General features: G+C 36.9%; 1 protein-coding gene across 8 annotated transcripts in view; it reads right to left on the bottom strand.

Moving 5' to 3' along the window:
- Tpd52 (tumor protein D52) overlaps positions 1-25,039 on the bottom strand; it is a 250,902-nt gene that overhangs the window by 138,714 nt on the left and 87,149 nt on the right. Inside the window, exons 3-8 of one of the 8 annotated variants that reach the window (XM_047548183.1) lie at positions 22,673-22,821; positions 16,560-16,661; positions 15,436-15,462; positions 8,885-8,926; positions 7,352-7,412; positions 2,420-5,081 (exon numbers count right to left, since the gene is read on the bottom strand). In XM_047548183.1, coding sequence (XP_047404139.1) covers positions 4,962-5,081; positions 7,352-7,412; positions 8,885-8,926; positions 15,436-15,462; positions 16,560-16,661; positions 22,673-22,821 — 501 coding nt within the window. In that variant the 3' untranslated portion in view covers positions 2,420-4,961. Of the gene's footprint in view, positions 5,082-7,351; positions 7,413-8,884; positions 8,927-15,435; positions 15,463-16,559; positions 16,662-22,672; positions 22,822-25,039 lie in introns of those variants that run through there. The other 7 variants (XM_047548114.1, XM_047548153.1, XM_047548121.1 and 4 more) reach the window with 7 other exon arrangements.

Raw genomic sequence — 25,039 nt, 5'->3', positions numbered from 1 at the left:
AGATTTTGCCCTCCCTCTTCAAAACCTAACCAAACACCATACTTTTTAATGAATGAAGTAGTTAACCCATCTTTTACCCAGTTTTAATGTTAACCTGCAATCAAGTTATTTCAGGGGCAGGTTACACACATCTTTCCATGTCATTTGAAAATAACAGACCACAACACCTATTTTACTAATACCTTCGAGTAAGGATTTACACCTTTCTCATGCTCTCAAACTATGGTACAGACATTGTACAAAACACTAGGAAGTAATTGCAGGATTATTACTAGCCAACTGTGGAATAATTATAAATTCAGTAGGGGATTAAAATAAATTCTGTTCTAGGTGAGTTCTCCCTCTTGGTACTTAAAACTGTTTCCCTTGACCATTAATGGACTCTTGCCTAAAACAGTTTTTGCATTATTCTGGTTATTGCTACTTCCACTTCGTGTCAGGAGAAAAAGTATGGTAAATTGTAAAAAGCTGAGCCTGTGACCTTTAAATACCTTTAATTGTAGTCCTGACTAATCCTGGTCTTAAGGCAAGCCAATTGGATGTTGCCAATTTGGTTTCCTTACCTGTAATTCCAAGCTGTTACCACAGTGCTAAGTTTAAGGATGTGCTTTGTAAACAACTACGTGCATATGGACAGAACAGGTAGGATTACTAAGGTTCCAGCTCTGAAATTCAATAGATACATCATGTTCTATCTTAGCCAAATGATAAACTTCTCAAGGACTGTGATGTCATTTTTGGAACAATTCCAGTAGTTTTTTAATGGACATATTGATGGGCTGTGAGCCCACATAAGTAGGCTACATCTTGAAATTTTACTTGAAGATTGAAGTTTACTTTCACATTAAATATTTTTTAAAAATTTTAAAAAATTCTCTGCCTTTGATAGGAGGACCAGAAGCATCAAATGAGAGGAATTTCTTTGCAGGCTTTCTTGCCTTTGCAAGCCACAAATAGAAACAAGCTATACAGGGGCAGTGTTTTCACATCTTAAGGATTCTGATCCTACCCTCACTGCACCTTCCCTCCTGATTCATTAAAAATAGTCCTTTTTTTTTTTTTTTTTTTTTGGCAAGTTAACACACATTGCAAAAATTTTAGTAATGGCAGATGGCAAGAAAAGTGAGCGTAAAATAATTCAAATTCTGGTCACACAAGTATTGGCTATGTCTCATCTATAAAACTGACACCACACCCCTAAGAATTAAAAGAGTGTAAAATGCCTAGGCACTTAATGAAAGCTCAAAAAGTAGCTTATTGATGGCTAGGTGAAGGTGACTAGAAGGTGATTAAAGATTCCTGCCTTTTAACCATGTATAAATGCCTGGAAGTAGGGACTAGTCTAGACATACAGTCTAAAGACAGTCTTCAGGTGAAGAAACAGATAAGCTCATTAAGGAGATGGATTGTGTAGATGACTGAAGATAGGCAATAGCATTTAAGGAATTGGAAGAATACTGTAAGAGAGTCAAAATGGAAAACAATTAATCCTAGAAACCAAGAAAAACTTTAGAGAATGTTTAAGATATGCACTTAAAAATATATATTCAAAAAAACAAATTGTTTTGCTTATACCTGTGTGGTAGAAAAACCATCAAATTAAAATATTCACACCAGTCTCAGTGACTGCAAAATTATATATGAGCTGGGCAGGGTGGTGCATGCTTGTTATCCCAGATACTTAGGAGACTAAAGGAGGCAGAGTACAAATTTGAGGCCAGCCTGGGCACCTTAGCAAGACCTCTTCTCAGAAAATAAAAAGGGGTAGATATACGTAACCTAGTGGTAGAATGTCCCTCAGTTCAATCCCCAGTGCAAAAAAAGAGAAAAAAAAAAATTACTGTGATTGTCAAGAATTTGAGTCACCAAACAGCATTTATTGCAGTATGAAATCCTGGCAGGTGACAGGCACATGCAGGCCCTGCCCTCTGAGAGCTTACATACTAAGAATTTGAAAAACCCTTTAGATTCATTTTGGTTTCAACATCAGAACAATATGGAAGTTTTGAAGTTTGCTGGTTTATTCAAAAGCAATGTTCTCTATTAATTGTGACCTACCATGGTCTCTAAAATTAATCCAAAGAATGGGACCAGCACTAAAAAATAACTAATCAATGGCCAAATGTCTTCACTATGTGCAAAAATCAGATTTTTCATCTGGTTTTAACTATAAAGAAACATGATTTTGACAAACTGCCTTATGCAGCATTTCCTCTGGAACACGTGCAGCAAATAGTCACTTCATAAATGCCTTTTGGTAGCCAGTGTGTAGCTTTCTCATTTTTGCTTGATAACATTGATTAAATACAGCTGTTGTGGTTCCTTACATTATCAGGATAGGACAGGTTTGGAGTTAAATATGCATAATGGATTTACCCCTTTCCTCCACAGACAGGTAATACATACAAAAGAACCCATACCCAAATCAGAGAATTTTTATTGTTTTCAAATACTATACAAAAAAATAGTGTGTATATCTTAACAGATCAAGGAACAGTCCAAGTTGCGTTTTTTCTGTATTGCAGTAATTAATTTGCTAGGATGATAATCCAATTAATGTGTTCCCTCTTCATTGATTACTTTGGTCTTACAAGCATAAGAATCATGCTACATTCCCACAAACTCCATAATTTGAAGGCGTTCCTATTTTGTAAGACAGGATTGTTTTCATTTATATTTTCTTCTGTCAACCTTCAATCCTTAAATATTTGAGATTTCACTCTCCTGCTGTTTTCTTGTAGTGTCACACATAACACAAAACAGAGTAGTCAGGACCTCTTTCTGGTTTTCCTAATTACTTTTCCAAATTTCTTAAATACCTGTGATTTCCTAATATTGAATCTACTACAAAGAGCATTTTGCATAGTATGTCTAAATCCATGTTTTATTTCATCCTCACTCTTTTTACTTTGAAGAAGCAAGTGTTGGTTGGTTGTTTGGTTGGTTTGTAGATTGGAAAGATGTCTACAAAAATGATTCTCCAGTTCTTTCATGACCATCCCCAGTACTCACCTGCATATACTTGTGCCACTTCCCATCCCAATTTCTATCATTTTTTTCTCATATACACAATAAAAAGATAAGAGAATATTTCTCCCAACTAAAGAAATTGCCATTGTACTCTATTTGGCAGTGTTGAGAAGACATGAACAGGGCAGGACACCCAAGAAACAATGTGATGAACTGAAGTTGATGGAAAAGCAACAACAATTTTTTAAAAACTAGTTGTTGGGAAAAATAATTTAACATCTATGATGAACAACTAACAATATTTCTATAGTGACAAATTTCTACAGATCTTTCTTCTGGGTCAATGCTTCAACTTTTGCCTTAAAGCCTTTAGAAGGAAATTGTAGAATGGTAGTCCGATACCATTAAGCAGTGGTTTAAAGTGGATTATTTTTTTTAATTGCCTTTTTTAAAGAATAGGTACCAGTTGATTCTTTAATACAACAAACTATTTCCAGACCACTGGTCTCATAATAGATATAAAGACCTATACTACTGATACACAGAATTTATTAAGCTTTTCACATGTAATAGAGTACAGTGTCAACTGCATCAGAGTGCCAACAAGCTCTAGCAATCAAGAATGGCAGCATGTCATTTTATAACAACACTTGGGGCTTTCCAAATTTTGTGTTTAGAAGAATTTATCCTGAAGAAATCTAGTCATGCTTTTAAAAATGTTTGAGGTCACTCCAAGCTTGGCAATTTAACATTTGGCATAAACAATAAAACAATCACAACTTGATAAAGAACAATGTGAGCCATTACATTTACAGCATAAGGAAAAGGTGGTGGTGAGTCAGTAGTTAATATAGAACCTCAGCCTCTATGCAGATCTGTCCAAAGGCTTTGATTCATCAGCTCTCACAGCAGGGGAATGTCTACAGTATCATTTTACAATTTCTAACACACTGAAAACAAGTAGAGAATGATAAACTGATTTTTATTAATGCATTACATCCTCAGGAATTATCACCAAAAAATGTTCAAGTTATAACAGTCATAACTTTGTGTACTTCTTACTTTAAGGGATGCTAAATGGATTAATTGTGGAGACAGCAATCTCTCCCCTAATGTGGTTGATTTTAGCATGTTTACAACTAGGTCTAAAACACTTGAACATTGATGGGTGCACTCACATTTCAGCCTACTGAAATACAGTATGCTTGACTCAGAATGATGTCGGTTTACTCTGAACTTAAAACTTGAATCTGGTAAAAAGTTGATATAAGTGGTAAAATAACCAATGAGCTGAAATGGTTAGTCACAAATGGCAATTAACAGGGATATGGGAGTGAAGGGCCCTACACTCAAGTCACCCAACAATTTGAATAACTGTACATACTGTCACTTATAGAGTTATAACAAACTGGATGTAGAACTGTTTAGTTTAGTCTGACATCTTCAGATTCCCTTATGTGAAGAAGTGTTTATTCAAAAATGGGATTTTTTTGTAGCTAGTAGTTCTTCCCTTAAAGTAAAGAAAAATGATACTGAAGCTTTTAATAACTAGGATTCCCAAAATTTAAAAGAACAATTTTCGTTAGGAATCAAATATGCAGAGATTCAAAAAGGAAAAAAAATCTTATAGAAGACAAAAGAGTGAACTGGCATCCCAGATGCAGAGCAATTTTATAAAGTGGGAAAGCAACTATGATCACCTGCAGCTTCTCAGATCATCCTAGTGAGCATCCCCAGGTACTATATGTGACTTTATATAATGCTATTTCCTAAATAAAGAACCTTTGATACATATTAAAGGGTGTTTCCCAGAAGTAGAGGTGAAGGTAGTTTCTTTTTTTTGTTTAACCCACAAACTATTTGGTCAAAGAAATATGTAAAGCTAAATAAAAGCACATCTGGTAGAAATCCATGGCAATGAATGTTGACAAGATGTGCTTGGATCTTGCTTGCAGCATCTGGCAGTGGGTAGCAGAACAAAGGTAGGAATCTCACAGGCTCTCCTGCGTCTGTTCTGTAGGCGGCTCTGTGGCGGTGGCACTAGCATTTGCAGTCGAATTCAAGACTTCCCCAAAATCACCGCCAGCAGGCTTGGTTCCCCCTACTTTAGACTTAAAAAAAAGTTCAAAAAAGAAAAAAACAATATGAAACAAAATTAGCTAACTCTGCATAAAGAACTCTAATTTTACCCTCAAAAACAAATAAGTCATGAACCTAGCTAAAATAAGTCATGAGTGATAGCTAGTTGATCATTATATATGTATGGAATAATGTTCAGGATGGTAAATTCTACCCTTCCCCAACCCTATCAACTAATTATTCTTCAAAAGAAAATTTGTTTAAAGAACTCTGTGAAGTTTATTCTAAAATATCTACTGAAAAAAATTAAGTATCTTGCTTGGATAAACATTTTGTATTACACCGATTTCTTCATTCAGCTCCACATACTGAAGAATTACTGAGCAAAATAAATAAAAAAAAATAATATATGTATATTTTCCAGCTTCAGTTTAAGCATTTCAACCCTTTACTACTTAAAGTATGCTCCAAGGACCTGCAGACTCAACATCACCTGGGAGCTTGTCAAAATGCAGAATTTCAGACACATACTCTTCCCCACCCTAACTTCACAGAATTTAAATTACATTTTTACAGGATCCCCAGGTGAGTCATATGTACGCTCAATTTGTGAAACCCTACTCTAGCACATCCAACCTGAAACTGTCAATAAATATGTTCAAATGAATATATCTACCTTACATTTATACAGTGTTTTATGCTTTTCAAAACCTTTATACATGTCAGTTCTTGCTTTTCAACATTGATGTATCTGTGCTTGCTAGCCATTTCAGAAACTAAGCAGGTCTCTTGTACAAACCTAGAAGAATGATATATTTTTTATTCAACCAATGCATGTTGAGTAACGTGCGAAGGACTGTTCTAGGCCTTGAGAAGAATGAGTGAGTAGAAAGAACAGGTCTCTACCATTATGGGTTCACAGAGAACCATGCTAGTGGATGTTGAATAAGTAAGCTATAAAGCTGTATGTATAGTGTGACTCTGGAAAGCATTCATATCACATGCAAATAGAAAAGGTATGTGCTTATGTATGTACAAGAAAAAAATCCAGATTGCTATACAGCGTTCAATTTTCTTTCAATAAATGTACCCTGGCTCTATAATTTTTAAAAGATGATTTAAGATGATTGGTTCAAGTTCTGAAAGACTAAGCTTTTTTTAAGCTCATTAATATTAAAACAATTAAGATAGCAGCTTTAACCCTTAAAAGATGCCACTGTAATTATCAGAGTTAAGTTAGGAAGCAATGAACATAAGCCATCATACAAACTAGAGCGGGTCAGGCAGGGCATAGAAACTAGATGACATTTCAGGTCACTGATAATTCTAAGAATTGATGATTTCATAGTTTTTAATATAACCTTTGAGATAATATAAAACAGTGAACAGTAAATGACAATCATGGCCATCACTGTAATAAAATAATAGAATGCACAATAATTAAGGACTAAATAAACAATATCCACCTTAAAGCATAAATAGCCATTGAATATAATGTTGAAGGAGAAGATCTAATGACATAGGGAAGTGTTTATGATTTGTGATCAATTCTTTTTTTAAAGGGTAACAGCATAGTACTATATATTGATACATGTATCAGTACTACTATATATAGATATATGTATATCTATCTACATATAGTTATTTGTATTTATATATAGTACTGCCTCTGGGTAGTAACACCAAGTTTTTAAAATTTTTTGTATTTTCTATATTATTAAGTACAATAAAGTTATAGTAGATTTTGTCCAATTATAAAAGTACTTAAAATGAATAAATCAAAAAGCAGGATAAATTGTACCTAGCCTTCAACATTTAGCATGCTATCATGCTATAATATACCCTCAAAAATAAAAAAAATAGCCAGGTATGATTGTGCACACCTGTAATCCTGTAATCCCAGTGATTTGGGAGGCTGAAGCAGGAAGATTACAAGTTCAAGGTCAGCCTCAGTAATTTAGCAAGACCCTCAGCAACTTAGTGAGACCCTGTCTCAAAAATAAAATAAAAATGGCTGGGATGTAGCTCAGAGGTAGAGCACCCCTGGGTTAAATTCCCAGTACAATAAAATAAAATAAAATAAAAATTTAAAAAGGGTTGGTGTTATAGCTCAGTGCTAAAACACTTGCCTAGCATGTGTAAGGCACTGGGTTCAATCCTCAGCACCACATAAAAATAAATAAATAAAGGTATTGTGTCCATCTATAAAAAAAATAAAAAATAAAAGAATACAGATGCAAATGATTTACCCACACTAAAGACAGTTGAGGAACATGCAATATGTCACAAAGACCCTGTTCACCTCTCTACTTGCCTTTAAGTTTTCAACCTTTTCTTCAAATGATTTGAAAGTCGGAGAGTTTCTAGGGAGGGAAAAAACATAGTTAAATTATAAACACTGAAAAAATTTGACAGTTTTGAATACCATTAGCTGACCATATTCCTCTTCACCATTATTCTCAGTGAGCAAAATAATGGATATATTTGTCTGTACATGTGTGCAGTTATACGCACAAATATTTATTATGTAAGATTACCAATTACTGAGCTAATATTTCTACAAGTCCAGTTCTGAGTCCATGAAGACAGTCATTTAGACAAAGTGATACAGAAAAAGTCCAGTACATGTGAGAGGAGAGGGAACAAACCAGGTAAAACATCAATTCTATCACTTCCCCAATCACCTTGTCACAATACAAGAAAATCCCACCATTAGGTTAGTTTAATTTTGGTGAAGATACTACACTCTACAGAATTCCTGATGAGATTCATCTCTTGCCTGGAAGGAGTACCATACCACCCATTCAGGAAAAGCAGATCATGTGGGGTTCCATAACAAGGATTCTAATTTCCAGGGAGCAGCACCACAGATTGGGAAAGGAGGGACCAAAAGGAGGGGAGAGCACAGAAACTTGGCTTTGATACTTCACAAGCTGCCCCACCTGACAGCCCTCTGAGGCCTGGGAAAGCTTTGTAGGCACTGCCACATTAATTAAGGACTGCAGCACTTTTGTCTCATCCATGGGTTTCTACAATTTTTATCCTATCCACTTGACCTTGAATATCCTCCAATTAAGATGAAAAGGCAGAGAATGAAACCAGGAGCTTCCTCCTTCTCATAGTGGTGATTGCAGACTAGTATAAGCCAAATGGTTCTCAAAGTGTGGCCCCCACAACAGCTGCATCCGCAGCTCCATAGAACTTGTGAGTAATGCAAATCCATAGTCATACCCCAGCTCTACAGAATCAGAAACTCTAGGAGTGGGCCCAGCAAGCAGGGTCTAACAAGCGCTCCAGGAGATCCCAATGCAAACCAAGGTCTAAGCCAAATAGACACTTAAATTTTCTGCCTCTCTAGAGGGGTTGGGAGAGAAAATGACATGTACCACTTCGAGTGCTCACTGATGAAATCAGACAGTGGAATAAATCACAGTTGGCTCCCAACATCACAATGGGGTGAGGAAAGCAGAGATGGGTTGGATGGGAGAAGAGGGGAGTATAAAGAAGGCTCACAAAGGAGGTGGGCCAGCTGTGCCCACGAAGAGAAGGTTCATTAGAGAGTAGTGTTCACTTTTAATTAAACAGATTTCTGTTATTATACAATTTAAAGGTTTTATAAAATAAAATAGAAACTCCTTTCTAACTCAAACATTTAATGAATCTCTTGGACTCATGCCAACATGTAAAAATAACTAAAGACTGATACAGTGTTAAACACATAGTCTGTCAAGAGCAGAATTCTAGATCCCCACACCTCAGAATAGTCCAGGTTAAACATTGAAATAAAGCACCAGAAAGCATAATAACAACTATGCTTTGTAAAAATATACTTTACCTCATAGCAGGCATGCTAATTGAATGCTGAATGGAGCGTATACTAAGAGGCAGCATTAAAAAGAGACAGAAATAAAGTTAGTATGTAGAGGTGATTCAACATATAAAAAGCCAACAAACTTAGCTTTCTAGCTTATTCTTTGGGCACCATGAAGAATTATCTGCTTTTTGAGGTGGAGGGGATCAATGTTATTCCAAAATAATTTACTTTTATTCATGAGCCAATTATATCCCAATCATTATTAACTAATACAACCTTGCATTTTTATTGCATTTTGAAAATAGTAAAGTGCTTATACCTGGATCAGTAAGATGCCTAACACTGAGTCTCAGAAGTTAGATGGTTAACCCAAGGTCATGGCAGAATTAAGAATGAACCTGGGTCTTAGGGACTCTTAATTCAATGTTTACCACCTCCCCTCAAAAATGAAGCACTCATACATACACACACAGGTGAGGCCATCTTTCTCTCAGGTATTTGTCCCCAGGATAGAGCAGGTAGGTTTCTAAATAAATTACCTGCCAACTTTAAATGATTTTAAAATTACATATCACTCTTCAGTAGTAACAGTATCCATTCTGTAACAAGAGACACTTCCTTATACTTCATCCCAATTAAATTGAATGCTTCCAAAAGGTCAAATATCATTTGGTCCTCTCTCTTAGTAGGTCCAACTGCTACTCAAGGAAGGCAGCTGAGTGACTGACTGTTCAGGTTCAAGGGTTATCTATTCTTAGCTATTTCCCAGAGAACACCTCACATACTCAAAGTACCTTTACCTTTATTCCTAGGATTTAAAAATCATTGCACTCTGCTCTTACTGTTACCATATACATAATATTTTGACCACTGGCACAGCTTTTTTAAGTACGTAAACTTTACTTTGGGTAAGGTAGACCATTCAAGGGAGTGAGTCTCAATTATATTTAAATATTTCATGTGTTTATGACTTGGTCTTCTCCAAAACTCAGTTGTTACAAATGGTAATGTGATTTAAATGCAGCTCCTTAAATCCAACTTTGCATTCGTGTGTGATGAGTTATGATTTTAAAATACATCAAAATATTCTGACAGTTTGTGTAATCAAGATAGTCAATAAAATATCTGGACATCTCTGTATGTATCACAGGAAAAGATCCATGTAACTCAACATTCTCTCCATCCTACAATACTGGTTGATATGCTGGCTTAATGGACTATAATCTACTCTGGAAGGAATTTACTAGTCCTTTTCCTACTTGATCTTCTGAAGTTTACTGGTCCCATATTTGAAGGACAGAGATTAATGAGAAATATCTTTCTAACTCCACAACACCAAAACTCCAGTCCTCACCTGCCCCTTGCCTTACTCTTCTAAAGAAACTGCCTGGAACAGCCACACTGCCACAAAACACCTTCCACCATGAGTCTTCCACCATGATAACTGGGTCAGGGAGCAGAGCCCACATTTAACCTCCTGTGAGCTACAGATTGTCTGGACTGAAGCGGGGAGAAGGTTGGAAGATTAACTCTTATCCTAGCATGCTGGAGTTAGCTGCTGGTTCAGTTAGTGACAGGCAGTTGAGCTAGAAAGTCGCATCGACTTAAATACTGAGGAAGACATTTTTGGGACAAGGGGAAAGCTGCAAGAATGCAGAGGAAGCCAGTTCCCAAAGAAGAAATCAAGCCTACACACAGAGCAAGGTAACAAGGAGAGAAGACCATGCAGGGAAGAGGGAAGGAAGGGTTAAGGAAGAACTGGTTTCCTGGTTTCTTCCATTTCTAGAAGCTATCCTAATTTTCTAACACATTTCTAGTAGAGCAGGGCTGGCTTGAGTGGGGCCCGGGCTTGCTTCCTTTCCTCTGTGGATCATAAAAGAATTTTTTTTCTGTGCAACACAGTCTCCATTTAAGATAAGCTAACATAGATAGTTTTCTATTCCTTGTGACCAGATCTTCACTAGAACATGAATTACAGCAGAAACTATCAAATTCTGGTGACAGAAGGTGAGTGATAGCCAAACCTGGGATAAACTCTCCACAGGACACTTGCTAAATTCTACAGTATCAACAGACTGAGGAAATGTGTGGATAAGGTAAGCACAAATTTTAAAAATTCACAGCTAATTGTAGTCACTGATCTTATCAGCAGGCAGCTTGGTTCTCTGTCACATTAACCAGTGCACACTGACTAAATGTTCTTCAGTGGTGAGACATAAGAAAGAGCAAGAAAGTGATTTGATCAAGGTTCATTTTGTAAAATCACTGAATTTGAGCACTTCTCTGTATGCATTGTTTCACAATAAAAGAATTTTTAGATGTACCCACTAAACAGAATAAAATTAATTAACAGAGATAGAGCTATAGTTAAGGCTTCTCTGCCTTTGAGGTAGCCATGTCAGAAGGAATAACAAGAAGCACACATCAGCTTCAATTCCATCCGGTTATCTGGTCCTCTCTGCAATCCAAATTTAGATAAAATTCACTTTTTATTTTTTATTTTTTTGGTACATAGTCTGTAATCAAACTAGAAGGGGCAGCTGCCCTCTCATTTGGGCTTCTCTATGGAAAGTTAAAAGCTTTGACCTGTTTCAACTTATAATTTCATCCAAGGTTGAATATGATGTGGAAACCTACAAAGCAAAATGCCAAGGTGTTGCTGAAACAGAATCATCTCTCTAGATTGTCAGGATCAGTTAGCATCTACAGAAAACTTTGATAAAACATTTCTACCTTCAAATATATTATCAAAGTAGAAATACAAAGCTATTTCTCTCAAAACACAATGAGAAGGGGGAAAGAAAATCACAGGGCAACCTGATTCTCACTAAATAACTTCCTAATCTCAAATTTACTCACTGTGAAAAATGTTATTCCTTTAAAATGCTGAACTGATTTTAATTTTTTTCCTGTTTCTTACACAGTTATTTGACCTTTTCATCTTAATAACTAGGGGTGGAGGGGCAGATGTGGGGAAAGAGAGGTGCAGCAGGTGGAGGAAGAGAAGGAAGAGGAAGGGCTGGCACGTTAGAATGCTTCGGGCCAGACAGGCTTCCAAGAGTCATCCATGTCTTCATGTAGGCAATGGAAGAGTTATTTCCAGGGAAGCCATCTCGAACTATCACTGCTCTGGGGAGGCGAGGAAAGAGTGGCAGCTTCAGATCTAGGGAGTCGTGGGGTCAAATTCCACCATCAGTTACTCACACTTGCTTGCCAACCCGGAAGAAATCAATCTCCCCCATGGGAGATTTTCTCCCATGGGAGTTTCGTTCCAGCTGCAGTATGAAAGCAACACCCGCACTTCAGAGGTTCGATATATAGTTTTGCCTGGCATAAAACTCTATATTATTATAATGGACAACTAGAGTTAAAACATAAATCAGCATCTATTTCCTGTCAGATTTTATCTCTCAAAGTTTTCAAATTTAATAGTTTTTATTTCATTTGTCCAGAACAGTACCCGACACACAGCACTCAAGAAATACTTCTAAGTGCAAGAATTGAGGAATAAACAATTTTGTTAACTAAAATCGGGAAATATGGGTATGAAAGGTAGAAAAGTTATTACAGTGCTTCAAAGTCTAATGAAAGGGTATTCACCAGAGAAACAACATGTATCCCATTTGTTTACAATTAAAAAAAAAAAAAAAAAAAGAAAGGGTATTCACTTTCTAAAAACAGACATTTCCACTAAGGGATAGAAATTTTCAGCAAAAAAGAATTATCTTGAATGATTTTGACAAATAAAACAAAAATATCTAGACGTGTACATGAAGAAACATTTTTAAAAGAAGCAATTTCCTTTGAAAATGAGGATGAAACGAATTACCCCTTCCTCTTAAATATATCGAAAATAGAGCAACAACGCTACTGAATTATTACAGTACACTATTTGTAACACTGAAATTTATGTTTAACTGTGGCACTGATGGAAATAACATTCTTTTAAAGTTTATCTTGAAATTATAAAGGCATGAGTCAAAGTTTACACATATGTATAAAGAATAACCAAACAGGAGAGTGGTAGAAATGCACACAGCACCTGGGAGAAAGCCAGCTGTCCCCAGAGGTTCCCCAGGACAGTTCTCACTACCTGTCCTACCTGACCCCTCGCCCTGCTGGGCCCTCCCTCTCAGGATATCAGAAATAGATATTCATATCATCATTCCTTCTCTCTCACTGCCCCCAACCATCTCCCTCTACTTCCTTCTCTTTTCCTCTCCATCGCCCTCATTTTCCCTCTCTCCCTTTCTCCGCTACCCTTTTCTCCTAATTGAGTTAAAATTATGACAAATATCTAAATCTTAAGAGATAATTAGATGACTCTGTAAAATGAAAATTGTTGCTGACTCTAATACCTTCGAATTGGCAAAACTGGGTACACTTCTCCTTCTGTACTTGTAATTACACTGAAGAGTGAAATCACTGGCCTAAGTTGGTCAGAAAGATGGATTTGGAACAGTTAACTGGATTAACCAAGCAGTTGCCAAAAGGAGCCTCCTGCATCTATCCCTGGGGGTAAGGGGCCTTGCAGCTGGAACTGAAGCACGAAACTCTACAGTCCAGCTCCCTCTCCTCGAACTGTTCCCGTGGCCAGGATTTGCCTCTGTGAGCCACATGATCTCAAAGATGTAGTTTTCCTTTTTACACTGAACACACTGCATCAGATTAAGTGACTTTAACCAGTTAGGTGTAATGGTGCACACCTGTAATCCTAGCTACTTGGGATTAGAAGAGGATTCCAAGTTCAAGGCCAGTCTGGGAACTTAGCAAGACCCTGTCTCAAAATAAAAAATTAAAAGGGTTGGGGGTATAGGTTAGTGGTAGAGTACCCCTGGGTTCAACTCTCAGCTGCACCAAAAAGGGGACTGGGGGAGGGCTTACCCAACCTTTGGTCTGTAAGAACAAGACTAGATACCTAGATACATCTACTTAAAATTTTTAAAGGTATAGAAAAAGAATAGTGATAAGTACAGATGAAACATATCATTTCTCTATAGCCCTTACATATTCTTTTAGTTTACATCTATACGACACCTAACATTGTTTTAGAATCAAGTACTCACAGGTTCTTCCATTTTTAATGCATCCCAAGTCCCCTCCTCCTCACTCAACTCAAAAATTTTAAGCTCTATTTTAATAACTGCGTTGTCTGTGTTATAGTTATAGCCTTATGATCAGCCCACAGCAGGCACTCTCGTATTAGCAGAATGGATTATGTACCTGAATGCTTACTCAGTGGCCTACAATATTTAGGCCATTTTTTAATGAACTCCAAAGATACAAAATCACCTCCTGTCACTGTTGACTTGATTTTCTTTTTAGTGGGGGTTACGGGGGATTGAATCCAGGGGTGCCTGACCACTGAGTGAGTGAGCTTCATCCGCAGTCTTTCTGTTTTTACTTTCAGACTAAGTTGCTTACAACCTCACTAAATTGCTGAGGGTGAACTAGAACATGTGATCCTCCTGCCTCAACCTCCTGAGTCAATGGGATTACCAGCATGTGCCACTGTACCTAGCTGGTGACTTGATTTTTTTTTTTTTAACACATAATTTTTTGCTTTAAAGAGTTTAACATTTAGAGTCTGTATATTCCTATGACTGACTCACTTCTAGGGCTGTCACCAAGACCCGAGCTGTTACATATCTGTTTGCTTACTTAAGAAGGCAAATAATAACTAGATCACAATAAGTGATGCTTGAGAAGACAATTTGCATTAATAGGAATAGAAATGGAAACTACTATGTTATCCTTCCTGTTGACACTCTAAAGATCTTCCTCCACTTTTGTTTTCTTCCCACACCTGAATGGATAATCAGAGTCTGTATGGGAGAGAAAAGAGATTTGCTCAACATCACAAGTACTCCTTCTATAAGGTATGACCTGAGATAATGTCTTTTGAATGCACTTTCTGTTTTAGACTAATACACTTTTTCCTTTGCAAACCATGAAATTGCTCTCTGTGCATAAAGAATATGACTAGGATAAAGAAATAATTAAATAGTAAAAACTGTAAGCTAGTAAAACAAGTATTAAAAAGTGCAAAGTAATGGTAAAATTTTCTTATGTTTATTTTACCATGCACATAAACTCTTATAAGACGGAAGACTTAACAACATGAGGCAGTACATATGCAGTCTATTATAATTACATAATGGGACCCAGGTGAAGGAGAATTCCAACATCCTTACAAAAGCACCAAAGAAACAAGAGCATCAAAAAACAAACAAACAAAGTCAGACATTAAAAGGGAGGAATTCTGCATGCCATGGTAAGGCTGCTTTTTACCCAAAAAAAAAAAAAAAATTAAATAGAAACTTCAAAATCAAAATCATTTCCATATCCTTTGAACCACAGTGTCAATTTCTTCTTTTAATTTATCCATTACTCATGGTATACAAAAAACCCTCCCTTTAAAATTAGAAATGCACTAGAGAAAAAGATACTCCAAATGCAAGAAAATTATGTAGTGGACAAACATGACCATCCAACGTGGCTTAATCATCTCATCTTAACACACTTGTCTTACACAACTGCTAGACTGCAGCGATGGTTCCAACTCTCCTTACCTAAAGGAATGTGAAAAAGCTTGCAATCTGTAAGAAGCCAGAGTAAGCATTAAAAAAGAAAGGAAGTACTGATAAATCTAAAACAATTAAATAACCTACTTTTTAGAAGTCATATAATGTTTTACCTGGGGCCAAAAATGCTACACAATTCAGTCAGCATAAAAAGAAAACAGAGCACCTAATAGACGTATGTATATATATAACATGTAAATATATATACATAAATGTCAAAGGGAGTCAAGAAAGCTATGCTTATTATATTAGGATTAGAGTGATGATACTCCAAATACATTGAGCCAGGAACTTAGTTATTTTGATACAAAGCAGATAATACCTTGACTGATCAAACCTATTCAACTAACAAAATTCTGGTTGTAAAATCTACTTACTTGCCCCACAAATGAAAAACACAAAGTCATGCAATCTGAGCTTTTTTTTTTTTAAAATCACAAATTTTGCATGCCAACAGAAGCACAGCTGATATAAACCACGTTTGTCATTTTCACACTATTCTAATCCACACGGATAGAGGGAGGCACAAAAGCACTATGAAGTGGTTTTATCAAAATGACAAGAAAAATTCTGAAAACTAATCTCAAATACAAATGCAAAATAAAAAGCAACAGCTCAAAATCAAGATTTAGGCCTAAGCATGAATATAGGTACAGCTTATGAGTTAGTACACATGACTGTGCAAATCAGCATGTTGCAATCACATCATGGTAGAAAAATGTCACATACAGAATGTAAAGCTGGGTCTCAATCCAAGCGTGCACTTCAATGTTCTTGTACTCATCCCGAGAAAGACATCAGGCTTTGCCCACAGTCACAAATTTACAACCACCAGGGACATACTTACCACCCTATAAGATGAAGAAGGACTAAAAAACACAAAGTTTGCAACCAGAATTTTTCAACAACTTTTAACAGATTCAGAAGGTGATCATTTTGAAGTCAGAATGTTATGCAAACATTTTAGGTCCTGGCTAGACAGAGCAACCTTGCTCACTCCATCAGAGGAGAATTCAGCATCATCTTGAGCCAAAGCCAGGAAACAAAAGCAATTACGAGAACATTTCAGTCTGCCTGAGCTACTTAGTGAGCAAGGAAAAATGCAGACATACTTTACGTCTTCCAGCTTTCTGGTGATGACTGAGCTAACAGATGACAATGCAGCAGAAGCTTTCTGTCCAGCCTGAGACAGGGTTTCAGATGTCTTCTTATATCTGTATTCAAGTATCAAAAAAAAAAAAAAGTCAGTTAATCTTTTCTAATATCAATTGTTTCAAGGCAGTGGTCACCACCTATTGAAGGACTCTCAAAATATCTTTAAGAACTTCTAAAATCCTGCATAACACCAGGGCAGCAACAACACATCACAGTGTGAACCATCATTTCAGGTAGTCTCCTGCAGCAGCCTCATCCAGACAGAAAGACAGAGGCCCGTCAGAGAAGGTCACAGAATCCAAGGGAAGAGTTACAAATAGCAGCAGAATGAAAATGAAAATAAGCCAGAGTCTGAACAAAATTATACTTCTTCTTCCTTTCTTTTCCACCTAAGTCAAAGAAAGCACAAATGAAATTGAATTGTCTGGATGCCTTTTAACCAGCCTCAAAAGCAAAAAGTAGGTCAGGTTAGATAGGGTTCTTGTATATTTTATTACCCAAGCAAAGTTTAAGTATAAATTCTTTTTTTTTTATTTTTCCCATTTATATAGCTACCAAACAAGGATTTGTTGAACCCTCAAGAGAGTATGTAAAAGATGTGAAACTTAAAAGGACTCTAGGGTGGTTACTGTAACAGAAAGGTAATGAATTACCATGCCGCTCTTCCCAGTGACCTGAGATTGAAGAAACAGACAACAAAAAGAGTATGGTACCTACCAAAAATGTTAAGATTCCCCCATTGCAGACATAAATGCTCAGGCATTTTTTCCTTTCCCTATCAAGATCAAATACCAGGAACAAACATTGTTTATGGTAATGCAGTCAAAGACTAGTTTCCTCTGTGTTTTCCCACCGCCAACTAATATGGATAGAAAATGGACCAAGAGTGGGCAAGTACTCTCAGGTCAAAGACAGTCAGCCTTACTGATAATGGCCAAGTTGTAAACAGCTCCTAAGCTCTCCTGCTCAGCAACTGCAACAATACAAAAGATATGTAACAGTTTAAATCCCTTGCTAGAAGTTTGCTCCTCCTTGTGACAAGAAAACTGCACCAAGATTATGCTGTATCATAACATGTGTGATCAAAGACACATCTTAAAGAACTGGTCTCTGCTATGAGCACACAGACGAGACTGACCTGAGAATCTTAAAATACATATAAGCAGGTTACATAATTAGAAGTTATTTTGAAAATCTATACTCCAACAAAATAGAAAATCTCAAAGACATCAACAGGTTTCTAGAGACATAGGATCCACTCAAAGTGAATTTGGAGGACATACACAATTTAAACAGATCAATTCAAGCAATGAAATAGAAGAAGTCATCAAAAGCCTACCAAACAAGAAAACTCTGGGACCAGATGGATTCTCAGCCGAGCTCTACAAGACCTTCAAAGAAGAACTCATTTTAATATTCCTCCAAGTATTCAATGAAATAGAAAAGGAGGGAACCCTTCCAAACTCATTCTATGAAGCTCATATCACCGGATACGAAAACCAGACAAAAACACATCAAGGAAAGAAAATTTCAGACCACTATCCCTAATGACCATAAATGCAAAAGTTCTTAAAATTTTAGCAAAGCGCATACAAAACATATTTAAAAGATAGTGCACCATGAACAAATGGGTTTCATCACAGGGATGCAAGGTTGGTTCAACATCTGGAAATCAATAAATGTAATTTACTACATCAACAGTCTTAAAGTTAAGAATCATATGATTATGTCAATAGATGCAGAAAGAACATTTGATAAAATATAGCACACCTTCATGCTTAAAACACCAGAAAAAATAGGGACAGTAGGAACATACCTCAACATTGTAAAGGCTATCTATGCTAAGCCCACGGCCAACATCATTCTAAATGGAGAGAAACAGAAAGCATTTCCCCTAAAAACTGGAACAAGGAGGGATACCCTCTTTCACCACTTCTATTCAACATCATCCTTGAAACTCTAGCCAGAGCAATTAGAAAGACCAAAGAAATTAAAGGGTACAAATAGGAAAAGAAGAACTCAAACTATCACTATTTGCCAAAGACATGATTCTGTATTTAGAGGAGCTGAAAAATTCCACCAGAAAACTTTTAGAACTCATAAATGAATTCAGCAAAGTAGCAGGATATAAAATCAATGCTCATAAATCTAATGCATTTTTATTCATAAGTGATGAATCCTCTGAAAGAGAAATTAGGAAAATTACCCATTCATAATAGCCTCAAAAAAATAAAATACTTGGGAATTAATCTAACAAAAAGAGGTGAAAGACCTCTACAATGAGAACTACAGAACAATAAAGAAAGAAACTAAAGAAAACCTTAGAAGATGGAAAGTTCTCCCATGTTCTCAGACAGCAGAATTAATATTGTCAAAATGGCCATACTACCAAAAGCACTATACAAATTCAATGCAATTCCAATTAAAATCCCAATGACATACCTCATAGAAAAAGAGAAAGCAATCATGAAATTCATTTGGAAGAATAAGAGACCCAGAATAGCTAAAGCAATCCTTAGCAGGAAGAGTGAAGCAGGTGACATCACAATACCAGACCTTCAACTATACTACAGAGCAATAATAACAAAAATAGCATTGTATTGGCACACCAAAATAGACAGGTAGACCAATGGTACAGAATAGAGGACACAGAGACAAACCCACATAAATACAGTTATCTAATAGTAGACAAACGTGCCAGAAACATACAATGGAGAAAATATAGCCTCTTCAACAAATGGTGCTAGGAAAACTGGAAATCCATATGCAGCAAAATCAAACTAAACCCCTATCTCTCATCCTGCACAAAACTCAACCCAAAATGGATCAAGGACCTCGGAATCAGACCAGAGACCCTGCACCTAACCGAAGAAAAAGTAGGTCCCAATCTTCATGTCAGCTTAGGACCAGACTTCCTTAACTGGACTCCTAAAGCACAAGAAATAAAAGCAGTAATCAATAATTTGGATAGATTCAAACTAAAAAGCTTTTTCTCAGCAAAGGAAACAATCAACAATGTGAAGAGAGAGCCTACAGAGTGGGAGAAAATCTTGCCACACACACTTCAGATAGAGCACTAATCTCCAGAATCTATAAAGAACTCAAAAAACTTTACACCAAGAATACAAATAACCCAATCAATAAATGGACTGAGGAAATGAGAAGACACTTCACAGGAGATCTATAAGTAATCAACAGATATATGAAAAAATGTTCTATATCTGTAATAATAAGAGAAATGCAAATCAATAGTATCTTAAGATTTCATCTCACTCCAATTAGAATGTCTGTTATCAAGAATATAAGCAACAGTAGGTGTTGGCAAGGATGTGGGGGAAAAGGTACACTCATACATTGCTGGTGGGGTTGCAAATTGGTGCAGCCACTCTGGAAAGCAGTATGGAGATTCCTTAGAAAACTTGGAAGGGAACCACCATTTGACCCAGCTATCCCACTCCTTGGCCTAAACCCAAAGGACTTAAAATCAGCATACTACAGTGACACAGCTACATCAATTTTTATAACAGCTCAATTCACAATAGCTAGATAGTGGAACCAACCTAGATGACTTAAGATGAATGGATAAAAAAACTGTGGTATGTATACACAATGGAATATTATTCAGCCATAAAGAAGAATAAAATTATAGCATTTGCAGGTAAATAGATGGAGTTGGAGAATATCATGCCAAGTGAAATAAGTCAATCTCAAAAAACAAAAGGCCGAATGATTTCTCTGATAAGTGGATAATGACACATAACAGGGGTCGGGGGAGACAAGAATGGAGGAAGGATGGATTGTATAGAGGAAAATGAGGGGTGGGGAGATGGTGGGGAGAAGGAAAGATAATAGAATGAGACAAACATCATTACCTCATGAACATGTATGATCACACAAACAGTGTGACTCTACTTTATGTACAACCAGAGAAATGAAAGTTGTACACCATTTATGTACAATGAATAAAAAAGAAAGGAAAAAAAAAAAAACCAGACTGGCTGCAGTTGACCAGATTTGAATTCAAATGTTGACTCCATTCACATTGAGAGGTAATGTGACCTCAAAACTTCACTTATCTGAGCCTGTTTCCTTATCTAGGGTTGTCTTACCAATACTCTAGTGAGTTATTCTGAGGACTAAATTACACTATATATATATTTGTAAAGTCAATATACAGTAGTTCCCTCCCTAATGTGATAGGGATACATGTTCCAGGACCACCAGTGTATGTTCAAAACCACAGATCTCACAAGCTCTGCATATACAGCTTTCTCCTATGTGGCTTCTAAGTGACTAAGGCTGGGTAGCAGGACAGCAAGAGATTTCTCTCTCTCTTTTTTTTTTAATGATTGTGGAAGTACCTAATGGCAGGGATATATTTTTCCCCACATTTTTTCATTGGTGCATTATAGTTGTACATAATGATGGCATTTGCTGTACATATTCATACGTGCATACAATAATTTGGCCAATATCACTCCTCAGCACTTCCCTCTTCCCTCTCCAATCCCCTCAGTCCCTTTCTTCTACTGAGCTCCCTTTGATTTTCATGAGCTCTGCCCCCACCTTTCTTTTCCTTTTTCCTCCCTAGCTTCCACATAAGATAGAAAACATATATTGCTTAACCTTTTGAGTTGGACTTATTTTGTTTAACATAATGGTTCTCTAGCTCTACCCATTTTCCTGCAAATGACATAGTTTCATTTTTCTTTATGGATGAATAAAACTCTTCTTTATCTACTTATTCACTGTCAGACACGTAGACTGGTTCCATAGCTTGGCTATGTGAATCATGCTGCTATAAACATGGGTATGCATGTATCATTGTAGTGTAAAGACTTTAATTCTTCAGGACAGATACCAAGAAGTGGTATAACTAAGTCATATGGTGGTTCCATGACTAGTCTTTTGAGGAATCTCCACACTGATTTCCATAGTAGTTGTACTAATTTATAATTTTACCAACAGTGTAAAAGTGCTCCTTTTTCTCCACATCCTCTCCAGCATTTATTAATATTTGTATTCTTGATGAATGCCATTCTAACTGATGTGAGATGAAATCTCAGTGTAATTTTTTGGTTTTGGGGGGTAGCAGGGATTGAACCTAGGGGTACTTGGCCACTGAGCCACATCCCCAGTCCTATTTTGTATTTTATTTAAAGACAGGGTCTCACTGAGTTACTTGGCACCTCACTTTTGCTGAGGATGGGTTTGAACTCGCCATCCTCCTGCCTCAGCCTCCCATGCCACTGGGATTATAGGTGTGCCCAACCATGCCTAGCTCTCAGTGTAGTTTTTTGTTTGTCTGTCTGTTTTGGGTTTTTTTTTTTTTTTTTGCAGTGCTGGGGACTGAACCCAGGGCCTTATGCTTGCGAGGCAAGCACTCTGCCAACTGAGCTATATCCCCAGCCCCTCAGTGTAGTTTTGACTTGCATTTCCCTTATTGCTAATGATGAACATGTTTTCATATATTTATTGGCCATTTATATTTCTTCTATGGAGAACTGTCTGTTCAATTCATTTGTCCATTTACTAATTGGGTTATTTTACTTATTAATGTAAAGTTTTTGTGTTTATATAATTCTAGATATTAATCCTCTGTCAAAAGAGTAGCTAGCAAAGATTTTCTCCTTTTCTGTAGGTTCTCTCTTACATCTAATTGTTTCCTTTACTAAATAGCAAGAAATTTTATCATGTTACTCAGAATGGCATGCAATTTAAAACTTATGAATTATTTATTTCTGAAATTTTTCATTTAATATTCTCAGGTTGTAGTTGACTGCAAGAAACTGAAACCTCAGGAAATAACTGTGGTAAGGGAGGACTATTGTATAACATTTTTAGAATCTGAATTTTGTTTTTTCCAACTTAGATATGAAGCTGATTTTCTTTCTATTCCCTACAACAGTTAGAATAGAGTCAGGTACACTTGAGAAATGGAAAGTGCCCTGTGTGATTTAAAGAAAAGCTATTCAAGTGTCCTCATTGCCTTTGTCTTCCCTTCCCCAAAGAAAAGGTACAAAAATGTCCTTCACATTGTCTAGAAAAATGTATGATTGAGGGAACATACGCAGTTGTTGCCGTCACATCTTGCCATCCTTTGGCAATGTTCTGTTTTAATTCCTGTAGTGAATTGATTCCAAGTTTCCTCTTGATCTCTGTTAGATGCTTCTCTTTTGCTGCTAACACTTGAGACAGCGTCTGGATTTCTTCTTCTACCTATGAGGAAGGAGTTTGGGGTAGGAATATGGAAAAAGTTATTCAGTAAGTTAAGATCATTAGAGCAAACCTCTATTCAAAATCCCAGAGTGATTTTAAAATTCATTCCTTTATCTCTCTCTTTAAAAGCATGTTGTTAAGTAAACTGGCTACATGCAGGTCTTCTCTGTTCATTTCTCTCCCCAGGTAGTTGTTCAAATTCCTATTGAGATGTCCTCTGCCTTCTCCTCTCCCGCTGAAGCTCCTTACTCAGTTATCTCATGGCAGTTTAGAGTTGCAAATCCTTTCAAATGGATAATACTCAAATATATTTCGACACTACTTGAATGCCCACAAAAGCTCCTATTTGTATATAATATCAAAATAATCTTCAGTCCCCACCAAAACATGCACAACCAACCCACACTCAAACTCAACCTTCTTGCATATTTCATGACTTCATACTGGGTACGTCATTTCCCATGCCTGCCAAAGAAACTGCTATAATAAATCAAACTGCTCTCCACAGAGGCCTGTGCAGATCCTCTGGGGGTCAGTGATCCAAGGCCAGTCACCTGCTGAGTGGCCACAAACCAGTGATGTGACTGGTGGGAAAGAGGTGCTTGACTAATCATTCTCTCATCCAGGAGTTTAGTTTGAGAAACTGAGATAACACTGGGAGGAGAAGCTGAAAAAGCTGGAGGAAGAAGCCTTAAGGTATAGCTAGGACACAGTGAGATTATGAGATGCTGTGGAAGCTAAAACTGTAAGCAGGTGCTACAAAGAAAAGAAAGAGCAGGAGAAAAGGCTAAACCAGGAAATCAGAAGAAGAGTAGGCTCACACAGGGAAACACACCATATGGAAGAAATTTTATTTTTGGTCCTAGGAAACTAAAAAATTAGGTCCCTAAGGTATGCTCCTTATTATTCTAGACTCTTACAGAAATGCTTCCCTTAGCTTGCTGCAAAGCCATACCCTCAGCCTTCACCAGCACACTTCTATGACCTCAGAGACAACACAACTTTTAAAAACAACATACAGTATAGCTAAGTCAACTGTTTTCACTGCTAATTAAATCTTTAGAGAACATGAAATGAAAAATATAGTGCTCCACAATGGAGAGAAAACTATATCAAACACGACGTGGCTACCAGAAAAAGAATACTCCATCCACACAGTTCTTAGATGGCTTAACTGGACGGTACATCCAGAACAAGCTGACGGACGATGCTCTGTGCCTGTTGGAGATAATCTCAAGTATCACACCAGTTTTTAAAGTCACATTTTAAGATTAATGCTGATGAAGTGGAATATAAAAAGGCAGCAGAAGAGGAGTGAATATGGTTTAAAATTGAGTAAATTGAACGATTTGCCCAAAGTCATTCAACAAGTAATACAGGAGCCACAAGTTCAACCCAGGTTTTCAGACTCCATTTCTCAATGATTTAAGAATGAGAGACTTGGTTAAAGTTCTGAAAGAACTAACAAATCTCTGTGACTAATGATTAATTCTTACAGACCAAAGGTTGGGTTAATCACCACCCCTTTTTCTTTTTTTGGTGGTACTGGGAATTGAACCCAGGGGCCTCATCATACACTCTTACCTTTCCAACACCTTTCTTTCCCAAAAACTCCAAATCCCCAGGTTCTTCACAGAAACCTACATAGTAAGTTTCCTACCCCTCAGTTTTCTGAGGTGCCAATTTCCCCTAATGAAAGTGGTAAAGAAAGACCACTGTAAGCCGTCCCCACAAGGCAGAACCCAACATATTCCCTACTTTTGCTGGTGAGCCTGTTGTAACATACAGCCCAACACAGCTACCATTCCATAATTCAACACACACACAATAACCTTAAAAGCATTAAAGAACGTCATTAAGAATCTCTGACACAAATCAAAAGTAACGAGTGAAAAAGGTACAACAGGCTCTATTAGCAGAGGCTGTGGTACCTGGCATTAAGAACAGACATGGGAGGACTGGGGACATAGCACAGTCATACACTGCCTGCCTAGCTTGTTCGAGGCTGTGGCTTCAACCCTGAGTACCGATAAAGAGGGGAGGGGAGGCAGGGAAGAACATGCATGCCTACAGATCAGTGGAAGAAAATTAAGTGAACTAGTTTTCAATGAATGTGGCCAAGACAATTTAGTGGAGAAAAAATAGGGATTTTATTCCCCCAACAAATATGACTAGGACAACTGAATTTCCATTTTTTGGATAAAAGAATAAAGTTCAA

Source organism: Sciurus carolinensis, chromosome 1, assembly GCF_902686445.1.
Source record: "Sciurus carolinensis chromosome 1, mSciCar1.2, whole genome shotgun sequence".
NCBI lineage: Eukaryota > Metazoa > Chordata > Mammalia > Rodentia > Sciuridae > Sciurus > Sciurus carolinensis.
Note: the sequence above shows the minus strand (reverse complement) of the source record. Positions and strands in the feature narration are given on the sequence as shown.